The following is a 12,307-nucleotide window of genomic DNA, read 5'->3' as shown; positions in this document are numbered from 1 at the left end:
CCAGAAGGCAGGGGCGTGCCCTGACAGGCAAGACCAGGCAGGATGGGTGAATTCAACCCAATCCTCTGGGGTCTGATAATGATGCTCACTACCCTCCATGACTGTGCAATCCACAGAGTCAGTTTTTAACTCCAAACTGTAAAAGCTGCCATCCGATGTTTTTAATGTCCTCTAGATCTTCTTCTGAGAGCAATAAATAAATGCCATTTTCTCAAACAGCAAGGGTTCTCTATGTGAGCCTAGCCAAAATCAAGATTAAGTTCAACTGGAGTTATTTGCTCTGCGTTTGTTTAAAACAAAACACCTGGGACTCCTCTGCTGGTCCGGTGGTTAAGAATCTGCCTTCCAATGTGGGGAATGCAGGTTCATTCCCTGGTCAGGGGAACTAAGATTCCACAAGCCGTGGAGCAACTAAGCCTGTGCTAGGTAGGTAGTCATGAGCTGCAGCTAAGACCTGATGAATCTTCCGTGCTAATGACTCTCCCTTCTACTTGGAACACAACAGGCCTGCATCATTGGAGTTTATTTGTTACATAATTAGGGGTAAGCATTAATATGCTTATCTTCTAATTAAATAAAACAAACCCTCAAAACCCACTAATAACTTCTCAAGGCTATCAACGTTTTAAAAAAAAGAGGAAAAATGGAGAAAACTCATAGACCAGAGGAGACAATGAAACTGGATTGGACCCTGGAGCAGAAGGAGGCCCCGAGAAAAAGTTGCCGAAATTCACACGCAAGTCTAGAGTTCTTCGGTTCAGATCAAAGTACTAAGGTCAGTTCCTCAGCAATGACAAATGCATCCTGGTGATGCAAGATGATAAGACTGGGGAAAACTGGGTGAACAGCGTGTGGGATCTCTTTGTCTTTGCAATTTCTCTGCACATCTAAAATATTTAAAAATAAAGCCTGTGGGAGAGGAGAGAACACTCCTGCTTTTTATCACACTCAAGATAGAAACGCCTGCCGCATTCAACAAGGAGACCAAGGACTCCACTGACAATTTGTCTTCAGAAGGCAGATGGGACACACAATAAGAAGGGGACATCGTGGTGGCAAGCATGGAGCTCTGAGAACTGGGGGCGACGTGGAGGGGCAGGCATCCGAAGCAGGCTACCACAAGCTTCCTCCTCCCAGAGCTGCTGGGAGGCAAGCTGCATGCATGCTCGGTCGCTAAGTCATGCACGACTCTCTGCAACCCCATGGACTGCAGCCCGCCAGGCTCCGTGGGATTTCCCAGGCAAGAATACTGGAGTGGGTTGCCGCTTCCTTCTCCAGGGGATCTTTCCCATCCAGGGATCAAACCCACGTCTCCTGCATCGGCAGGCAGGTTCTTTACCACAGAGCCCCCAGAGAGCCCAGGAGGCACATTGAGGGGGTGGATAATAATCCAGTGTTTGGAGCTGGACTGACGTAAGAAAAACTTATAGTGGTCCATTTTCAAGGACAGCTAGCCTAGAGGGACAGCTTGCTGATGTAATAGCTGTTAGGATACTTGCGTGGGAAAATCCAGACAAAGGGGGAGTAATAAATCCAGGTGACTTTCCCAGGAAGATTGTTAACCCCGTAGTACACAACCAGTGAGGGACTGGGGGAGGGACTTGGGCGCTGAGAGGATAAAAACCCCACTGTAACTTGCCCACCAGACGCCTGATCTTGCAACATCATCATTAAAGCCTTGCTTCTCGCTGCACCTGGTGTCTCCAAGTCCACTCCTTGGGTTTGGGACGGTGGGCTCTATTTCCCACATCTGAGTTGCATTCAAGGGGCTGCGTGACTTGCCTTCTCTGACCCTCAGTTTTCTCATGTGTAAACTGGGGTTCACCCTTTCCTTCCTTGTGGGACCTATGGAGGGAGGTCTCCTGAGATCATACAGGCAGGGTGCTCACTGGGCTATGCTGCCTGAACTCAGTGAGGCAGAGAAAAATGGAAGCATCTGAGACGGACTGCATATAAAAGCAGAGACATTACTGTACTGACAAAGGTCTGTCTAGTCAAGGCTATGGTTTTTCCAGTAGTCAGGTATGCATGTGAGAGTTGGACCATAAAGAAAGGTGAGCACTGAAGAACTGATACTTTTGAACTGTGGTGTTGGAGGAGGCTCTTGAGAGTCCCTTGGACTACAAGGAGATGAAACCAGTCAGTCCTAAAGGAAATCAGTCCTGAATACTCATTGGAAGGACTGATGCTGAAATTCCAGTACTTTGGCCACCAAATGCAAGAACTGATTCACTGGAAAAGACCCTCATGCTGGGAAAGATTGAAGGTAGGTGGAGAAGGGGACAACAGAGGACGAGATGGTTGGATGGCATCACCGACTCTATGGACATGAGTTTGAGTAAAGTCCCGGAGTTGGTGATGGACAGGGAAGCCTGGTGTGCTGCAGTCCATGGGGATGTAAAGAGTTGGAGACGACTGAGCGACTGAACTGAACTGAGAGGGGCTGCGGTGACTGCATGAGCTGCTGGCCATTTGGGTGCAGGGTGAGTGGAGGTAAGGGAGAGGGAGGGGCAGGGTGGCCATTCCTTGGATAGGGCCCACTCTCTAGCGTCCTTGAAGCTTTTAGGTGAATTACAAGGGTTTTTGTAGTTTCCTTGTTTCTTGGCAGCAAACCTAGCTCTGTATTTCCCCCAACAGTCCCTGTGGGGATGGTTTGGGCCCTTCTGGCAAGCAGAGCAGCTCCAGGGCAGATCAGCTCCCTGCTCATGGCTGAGCTGTCCTCCCGGGCACAGGAGCACATGCTGGAGATGGGAGGGGCAGCCAAGGGGACAGTTTCTTGGGGGTGGGTGGGACAGCAGTTCCCTTTGTCCCCAAGAACTCTTCTGGACCCCTAAGTCTCTGGGCTGGATTGCATCTTCCATTAGGACCAGTCCTTGCCAAGATCCCGCAGGGCTTACCCGGCACCAACAGGCGGTAGTTGTGCTGGAAGCTGCAGACCAGCCGCTGGGTGAGCAACATGGAGGCCATGGTCCCCTCCGCTGGGAACAGAGACCCCCGTCACACGCTCTGGCCCTGAAAGAAACCAGAAACTCAGAGTCAGGCCAACAGAGGCCACGCCCTTGCTGGCCAAGCATCCCACTCCCCACCATTTCCCCACATGGTAGAGAAGGTTCTGCTACTATCAGAGCCTTTGCTTTCATGCAGAAGGCACACTCTATTTTTTATGATTCAAAAAAATTATAATTTATTTTTTTAGCTTTGCTGGGTCTTCCAGGGCTTTCTCTAGTGGAGGCCATCAGGGCTACTCTCCAGTTGTGGTGGGCAGGCTTCTCACTGCAGTGGCTTCCCTTGTCGAGGAGCACAGGCTTGAGGAGCTGTGATACTTGGGCCCAGTCGCTCCCTGGCACGTGGGATCTTCCCAGACCAGGGATCGAACCAGTATCCCCTGCATTGGCAGGCAGATTCTTAACTACTGGACCATCAGGGAAGTCCCACTTTATTTTTTAAAAAATTTCTGACTGCCTGGTTTGCACAAGCTTAGTTCCGCAACCAGGGATTGAACCCAGGCCATGGCAGTGAACGCACAGAATTCTAACCATTGGATTGCCAGGGAGGTCTCCAGAGTATATACACTTTAAATCAAAGCCTGTTCACCTTGTGGGTTTTTTTTTTTTTTTAATTTTCTAGTTTATTTTGCTGCGCTGAGTCTTAGTTGCAGCATGGGGGATCTTTAGTTGCAGTGTGCGAACTCTTAGCTGTGACATGTGGGATCTAGTTCCCTGACCAGGGATCGAACCTGAGGCCCCTGCATTGGGAGCTGGAGTCTCAGCCATTGGAAGGGAAGTTCCCCACGTTGTGTTTTTCTTGACCTTGTATCTAGGTAGGATTATTACACCCACATTCCAGATGGAAAAACAAAGAGAGAGGACAGAGTTGGCTGGAGGACCCTCTGTGGGCAAGCTGGTGAGAGGGCCTCGTCCACCTGGATAAGCAGCCTGTGTCCTACATGATGGAAAAACTCAGATGGAGAAAACTCTAGAGCAGGCGTCCTGGTGACCGCTCAGTGGGGGAGGCCAGGAGGCCCCCCGCCCTGTCCACACCCAGAATGTTGGTGGCTGGGTCGCTGGGAACCCTGCAGATCCAGAACAGTAGCCGGGGCCCATTTTGAGGGGTGGACTTCTCCAGCACAACCAACCATCCCAAGTGTGTTCTGGACCAAGAGGGTTCCAGGATGTGGAATTTTCAGGTTCTGCTTTTTTTTTTTTTAATATAATTTTTATTCACAAAATGGCAATCACATGAATATGGGATGCCTTCATTTATCTTATTATTTTTCTGATTCTCACTGTATATGGATTAATTCATTCATTTTTATTGGAGTATAGTCACCTTACAATGCTGCAATGGTTTCTGCTGTGGTGTGGCCTGTATGTGATTAGTCGTGTCTGACTCTTTGTGACCCCGTGGACTGTAGCCCACCAGGCTCCCCTGTGCATGGGATTTTCCAGGCAAGAATACTGGAGAGGGTAGCCATTCCCTTCTCCAGGGGATCTTCCCAACCCAGGGATTGAACCTGGGTCTCCTGCATGTCAGATGGATTCTTTACCATCTGAGCCACCAGAATCCTCCAGGATGGAAGTGACTGCCTTTTTTTTTTTTTTTCAATGTTGTAACAGAAGGCTTTTATGAAAAAATATATCTTGCATGTGGACAAAGATTAGAAGGGAACACATAGACACACAGTGGAAACCACTATTATCTGAAAGCTTAGAATAGGAGTGATTTTGAAATTTTCCATCTTTTGCTGAAATGTTATTATTTCCCTTTGCCACCAAAAAAAAAAAAAAAAAAAGTCAAAAGAGATAGGGTGGGAAATATTAGCAACTCTAGGTGTGGGAAAGAAATAAGTGAGACCAGAAGACCCCCAGGGCAGTGCTTCTCAAACTAATTGATCATATCCCTCTCTAAAAACATATTGATGCATTTAATTAATGTGTGAGCATGCTCAGTCACATCCGACTCTTTGCGACTCCCATGGACTGTAGCCTGCGAGGCTCTTCTGTGCATGGGATTCTCCAGGCAAGAATAGTGGAGTGGGTTGCCATTTCCTCCTCCAAGAAGTGACTGTTTTGAAGGGTATTTGATCCCCCTCGATTTGCTCAACCATCCAGGGAGTACGGTATCTCCCCATTTCTGATATGAGGAGATAGAAGTTCAGAGAGGTCATGGTATTTGGCCTGATGATAGGATTGCTTGGGGCTGCCTAACCCCAAACCCTTGCTCATGACAACATGGATTAATTCAGTGACTAGCAAAACACCTAACTATAGAAGCAAGGGGCTTGATGAATACAAATATTCCTGTTAAGAGAGGAAATCTTGCTGCTTTTCACCTGAGAAAATATTATTGAGGAAAGCATGGTCTTGGAAAGTGTGACCATAAATTAACTGAGAAACCAGACTCTTTCTGTGATAACTCAATGGATTTTTTGATCTATTCCAGAACAGACAACTCAATGCAACCCTGTTAATTTAGCAGCCTGGTAACTAGATAGTGCTAGTGGTGAAGGCCTGCCTGCCAATGCAGGAGACGCAGGAGACTAAGGGTCAGTCCTTGAGTTGGCAAGATTCCCTGGAGAAGGGAATGGCAACCCACTCCGGTATTCTTGCCTGGGAAATCCCATGGAGCCTGGCGGGCTGCAGTCCATGGGGTTGCAGAGAGTCAGACACAACTGAGTGACTAAGCGCAACAACACAACTAGGCAGAAAGAGCGATTGCTATCTCTCTTTGAAGACTATTCGTCTCAAATGGGAGCACTAAGGACTCCACACTATTCAATTTCCATTAGATATGTGTTTGAAAATGCGAGAATCTCGGAGAACTCGAATATTAACATTTGAAAGCTCTGCAAAAGTGAAAGTCACACCCGTACACTTTCAATTACAAAATGTCACATTGGGAAATATATCTCGGTGACATTTCAGTGGCCCGCAGTTGAAACTGACCTTATAACGAAACCTGATCTCTATCAGAGGTTACTTCTCAGCACAATATATTTCCAACAATCAGAAGAGTTGATGTCATTCATTCACTTTCTCTGGCCCCCTAATCCAATCAACAAAATTAATCAGGTACCTGTTTCACGAAAGGCACTGCATTATCTAGACACAGGAGAAAGCAAAGATGAATAAAATGCTGCTCTCTTTCTAAAGCTCATAATTTAGTGTCAGAGGAATGAGGGGGAGAAAACAGGAGAATTTAATGTAGTAACTGCTTTACCCATCATGTCAATAAATCCTTAAAATAACCTGGCAGGATATGTAGATAAAGAAATGCCCAGTTCACTGTCAACAGCTAATTCTGCATAAGACAGAATGGAATCTTTACCTTTGCTGGTATAAACAAGCTGCCAGGGGAACAGAGGAATTAATTCTAAGCGTATGTGTGTGGCGGTGCTGCCCCTTGAAAAGCTGCAAGGTTCCAGAAGCCATAGAAAGAAAGGGGAGGTAATGAATGAAGAAATGAATGCTAAGTTGCTTCAGTCGTGTCCAGCTCTTTGCAACTCTATGAACCATATTGTGCCAGGCTCCTCTGTCCATGGGATTCTTCAGGCAAGAATACTGGAATGGGTTGCCATGCCCTCCTCCAGGGGATCTTCTTGACCCAGGGGTCGAACCCACATCACTTATGTCTCCTGCATTGGCAGGCGAGTTCTTTACCACTAGGGCCACCTGGGAAGCTGAGCTAATGCTCAAAGGCATAAAAGGATGAGGAATGCCCATGGACTCAAGCATGATATCTCAGAGCGGTGAAATGGAAGATGCACAGAATTAGGTCATGGGACTTCCCCAGTGGTCCAGTGGCTAAGACTCCATGCTCACAATGCAGGGGCCCCAGGTTCTATCCCTGGTCAGGGAACTAGCCCCGGAAGCGGCAACTATACCATCCCACATGCTTCAATAGAGATTCAAGATTCCGCATGCTACAACAGACCCAGCGCAGCCAAGTAAACAAATATTAAAAAAAAAATCTTCTAATTGCCAGATGGAACCCACTAGAGACCCTCCGAAGGAAGGAAGGTGCCAGTTGCTCTTGTCTTATCCAGAAGGAACCTCTTCAGCCAAGTCCCAGAGGGCAAGGAGGGCATAGGTACTCAGGATGTTAATGAGATGCTGGGGTCATTGATGAGTTGGGGGGAGGGACTTGCTAGGATGAGCTGAGTGGAGAACATCAAGTCGGGTGGGAGTTGATGGCAAGGAAGAAGCCAGGGACCAGCTCCTAAACCCCCAGCCTTAGAGTGGGTGGTTTGAGAATTATGGGTCCCTCAAAATGTTAAACACAGAATTACCATATGGTCCAGCAATTCCACTTCTAAATATACACCCAAAAGAACTGAAAATAGCAACTTGAAGAAAAACATGAACACACATGTTCACAGTAGCACCATTCACAATCACCAAAAGGTGGAAACAACCCAGCGGGCTCCGATGGATGAGCAGATGAGCACCATGTGGTCTGTCTATGCCATGGATTATTATTCACCATGAAAAGGAAAGAAAGAGGCACTGATACAGCATGCATGAACCTTAAAGACATCGTAAGTGCAGGAATCCAGACATAAAGGGTCTCCTATTGTAAGGTTCTGTTTATGTCTGAAACTTCGAGGATATGTAAATCCAGGGATGTCCCTGGTGGTCCAGTAGTTAAGAACCTGCCTGCCGATGCCGGGGTCCCCGGTCCGGGAAGATCCTACAGAACAACTGAGGAGCAACTAAGCCCTTGAGCCACAACTATTGAACCCATGCTCCACAACAAGAGAAGTCGCTGAAATGAGAAGCCTCCACTCAGCAACTAGGGAGTAGTCCCCACACTCCGCGACTAGAGAAAAAGCTGGTGCAAAGCAATGAAGACCGTGCTCAGCTAAAAACAAAAATAATAATTAAAAAAATAAAATTAGTGAGCAGGTCTGAAATCCGTGTTAAAAGGGCAATTTAATAGTAGTACTCCCCTCCCCTAACTCCGAAGTCACTGAGTCTCTGCCTGTCCACCACAGCCCTTGTTTGGCTCTGGAATCGAAGACACACCCCACTTCCGGCCTCCATTTCCTTGTGTGTAAAACGTGGGTGTAGGATCATGTCGTTGCTGAGGCCTCTTCTGACCCTGAGAAGCATCTGGGGCGCAGTTTATGGAGAACTCCTTGCAGCGCTGCCCCTGGCCCCCACTCCTGCCCCAGCAGTGGCACTAGCCTCCCCTCCACCGGGCCCCACCCCACCCCCCGGCTGCAATCTGCTGCACATCTGGAAAAGGGATGGGGTGGCCCGAGGAATCCAGGGCTGGAGGGGGAGCTTTCTGAGCACCAGCCCACCCTGAGGCTTGGGATCAAGGCAGGGCTGGAGAAATCCCGACTCTGAATGGGAAACAGGCTGCTTGCCAGGCACCCCTGGCCCCTGAAATCCTTGTCTTTTTGGCCCCACCACGCGGCATGTGGGATCTCAGCTCCCTGACCAGGGATTGAACCCATGCCCTGTGAAGTGGAAACACAGAGTCTTAACCTCTGGGCCGCCAGGGAAGTCCCCACTTAACGTACTTCTCGAGATCAACTTGCTTTTTAAACTTTCCTATTTAAAATTACTTTCCTATAGCTGGTGGTGGAGAAGACTCTTGAGGGTCCCTTGGACTGCAAGGAGATCAAACATTCAATCCTAAAGGAAATCAACCATGAATATTCATTGGGAGGACTGATGCTGAAGCTCTAATACTTTGGCCATCTGATGCCAAGAGCCGACTCATTGCAAAAGACCCTGATGCCGGGAAAGATAAAGGGCAGGAGAAGGGGGTGACAGAGGATGGGATGGTTGGATGGTATCACTGACTCAATAGACATGAGTCTGAGCCAACTCCGGGACATAATGAAGGACCAGGAAGCCTGGCAAGCTGCAGTCCATGGGGTCACAAAGAGTCAGACAGAACTGAACGACTGATCAACAACAGCCCCTACTAATCACTGCCCAGCATCCTTCCCTCAAACTTTCATTTGCTGCAAATAAAAGTGATCGGGGAAAGAACGTAATAAAATCAAGGCAGGTTGTGAAATTAAAAGCTGGATGCGGTTGACTGCCCAAGGTTTCCAGCCTCTGCTGGGCCCCATCTTCTGCAGAGGGTCCCATCTGCTTGCTAAGATGGAGACGAGCAGCTCTCAGACAGGTGTTAAAAGCAGGCTAGCATCAGACAGGAACTTTTCTCCTTGCCATGATGAGAACCAAAAGAGAAATTTCAATCAATCAATAAACTAAAGAAAATAGGAACCATCAGAGCGCACGGTAGGTGGGGGGTGACCTTTGTTTCAGACACGTGGAGCCCCTACAAAGAATCTGTTTCTCAGTGTGCGGTTTCAGTCAAAACAAGTTGAAACCCTGGTCTCACCAGATACAGGAGTCCTTGGGTTTCCACCCACCGCTCCCTATCCCGGTTCCTTTAATTAAAATGCTAATTAGTTCTCTCTGCTGCCTCTTATCTTCCTGGTGCATTTGGAGGGTGGGCTGGGCAGAAGCAATGTTGAAATCAATAGGGCGAGAGGAATTCAAGTGAAAGGGCAAAAAAAAAAAAAAGCTTCTGATTTTTTTCTATGAATAAAAAGTCATAGAGAATAAACAGACAGACACAGATGCTGGGAAAGATTGAGGGCAGGAGGAGAAGCTGGTGGGGAGGGGGGCAGAAGATGAGACGTGTGGATGGCATCACTGAGTCAACGGACATGAGTTTGAGCCAACTCTGGAGACAGTGAAGGACAGGGAAGACAAACATGCTGCATGGGGCTGCAAAGAGTTCGACTTGGCGACTGAACGACAACAATCAATCCCAGTGCTGCTTGCCGCTTACGGCTCACCTATTGTGTGCATTGAACCTTCTGTGTGACATCTTGTGTCTGCCTCGGGTGACAGGCTCAGAGGTGAATGACCCCCCACGGTCTTGGGGCTCAAAAGCCAGTGATTCTTTCCCTTGCTGCTGGTGAGAATCAGGGGAGCCCTCCATCTATGACACCCCCTCCCTCCGGGGACACCCGTGAGTGTGACCTGGGACTGGCGACGCTCCCGAGGCAGGGTTGCAACCGCCTCCCTAAGGGGTAGACGGTGGGCCCTGCACTTGACCCCGGTCTCCACTGTCCCCAGGTCCTTGGAAATGGCTTTGAAAGTTAAACATTCCAAAGATGAAAAAGAAGAGAAAAAGATGAAGACCAAGGTGGCCCTTTGGGGAGCTGGAGTGCCTGATGTGAAACCAGCCTCTTTCGCCTGCTGTGTGACCTTGAGCATCTTAAGTAACCTCTCTGGGTTTCAGCTTCCTCCTCTGTAAAATGGGGACAACCCCAATTGCACCTGACTCATGGCCTAGCTGCGGGTGAACAGCTATCCCCAGCCCCAGTGCCGCGCTGCAAACCATCATTGAATACACACTAAATGCGCCAAAACCATCCGATGAAGACGGACTCATCTCTCTACCATTCGCATGTGTCACTGGCTGGAGATGGAACCTCTGGACTTCTCTGAGGCCCCCCCAGATACTCTCTCTCATTCTTCTATCTGCTCTTGGAACGGAGACAGAAACGCTGGCAGAGGCTGGGGACATTCCTTTCCCTGTCTGCAGCCCCAACTGTCGGCTTTTCTGCAGACTCAGTGGGACACAATGACGGGCTCAAGCTAAGTGGGCCTCCATTGTCAAGGCCAGGGGTCGCCATGGCAACCAATAAAGCCAGAGGCCTGGCCTTTGCAGATGGCTAACAGGGCCCCATTCAAGGGCCTGTGATGATGGCCTTGGGACAGAAGGTTTTATCTCGGACCTGGCTTCCCTCCTCCAAGCCCCCTCCCCACCCCAGCTTTCTCTGCAAAACAGACCCCGGCCCTTCCTCCCTGCTTTCATGAATTCATGATTTCCTATAACCTGCTGATGGAACACCATACAATCATCACTGACTTGTATAAGGGGAGAGGAATACTGTTAGAAACGGGCAAGTATTGACTCCTAAGACAGACCGAGGGTGCATTTGAGAAAGTAACGTCAGCCAGAAACTGGGCTCAAATGTGCCACCTAGTAGCTCGATGACTGGGCAAGTTGCTCAGTTCAGTAATTCCTTAGAGGTCCGCACTCTCCCTGCCAAGGGCCCAGATTCAATCCCTTGTTGGGGAACTAAGATCCCACAAGCTGTATGGCATGGCCAAAAAAAAAAAAAAAAAAAAGGTTGCTGAGCTTACCAGGGCCTCAGTTTCCTCATCTGTGAAATGGGAAGAATTAAACCTACCCACATGGTCACAAGGCACAGAATTTGGCCAACTGAAGCCTGCACACAGGATGTAGAAGAGACTGCTCCTCGCAGGCCACGTTCTCAGTTTCCAAAGAAACCTCCACCTTGTAGGGAAGGCATTTCTTCTACAGTCTAACGTCCTGGGAGGGACCATTTGCACGTGCAAATCTGTGGCTCTGCTCGAGCCTGAAGATCTAGCTTCCACGAGACAGAAGCTTGTCTGCCTCAAACTCTCCATCCTTAGGTTTCTGTCTCCCAGTTCACCTGCCCACACTGCCCCAGGCCCCTAGGCTCTATCGGGAAGAATGTGTGTGTGTGTGCTCAGTCACAAAGTCCTGTCCGGCTCTTTGCGACCACATGGACTGTAGCCCGCCAGGCTCCTCTGTCCATGGAATTTCCGGGTGAGCATACTGGAGTGGGTTGCCATGCCCTCCTCCAGGGGATCTTCCCGACCCAGGGATCGAACCCGGGTCTCCCGCACTGGCAGGGGGATTCTTCACCATGGAGCCTCCTGGGAAGCCCCGTCAGGAGAATAAGGTGAACTTAAATCCCTCACGCAGGCAGCGTGGACACGGCGTCTCTAGGATACAGGAGAAAAGAACAGACAAGGCTTCGAACCCGAGCCCTGAATGGGAGAGGCAGAGGCTTCCTTCTGGAGGCAGGACATAAGCGGAAAGGCACGTCCTGGAAGTGCTGGGTGAGTTCCGGATTTCTGACTCCACAAGGGAGCGGGAGTGAGAGAACAGAATCTGGGTTGGGAAAGATGCTGTGCCAACGCTGAACAAGCTGACCTGGGCCAGCGGACTGGAGTCTGTTTGCTCAGTTTCGTGAATGTTTACCAGGTGTCAATCCAGTGAACACAGGCTCTGCTCTGCCCTGGGGACCCAGCGTTCCTGCGAGAGGTGGGGGGGGGGGTTGGGGGGTGGACAGGAAAAACCAGCAGATAAGGCCCGCGTGATGAGAAGAGACACGTTTCCTGTTCAGAGAAACCAGATCGTTTTAAGGACTCCAGGAACTGCTGAGGGTGCAAATACCGCAGCGTGTTACAAACGGGCCATTTATTTTCTCCCC

At 49.2% G+C, this 12,307-nt stretch overlaps 1 protein-coding gene across 3 annotated transcripts in view; it reads right to left on the bottom strand.

The window, feature by feature from the left end:
• ABAT (4-aminobutyrate aminotransferase) overlaps nucleotides 1-12,307 on the bottom strand; it is an 85,851-nt gene that overhangs the window by 37,053 nt on the left and 36,491 nt on the right. For all 3 annotated transcript variants that reach the window (XM_005697947.3, XM_018040947.1, XM_013974927.2), the window contains exon 2: nucleotides 2,898-3,012. In XM_005697947.3, the coding sequence (XP_005698004.2) occupies nucleotides 2,898-2,967 (70 nt within the window). In that variant the 5' untranslated portion in view covers nucleotides 2,968-3,012. The remainder of the gene's footprint in view (nucleotides 1-2,897; nucleotides 3,013-12,307) is intronic.

The sequence above is a fragment of the Capra hircus genome, chromosome 25 (genome assembly GCF_001704415.2).
Source record: "Capra hircus breed San Clemente chromosome 25, ASM170441v1, whole genome shotgun sequence".
Lineage (NCBI taxonomy): Eukaryota > Metazoa > Chordata > Mammalia > Artiodactyla > Bovidae > Capra > Capra hircus.
This window is presented reverse-complemented; position numbering and strand designations above follow the sequence as displayed.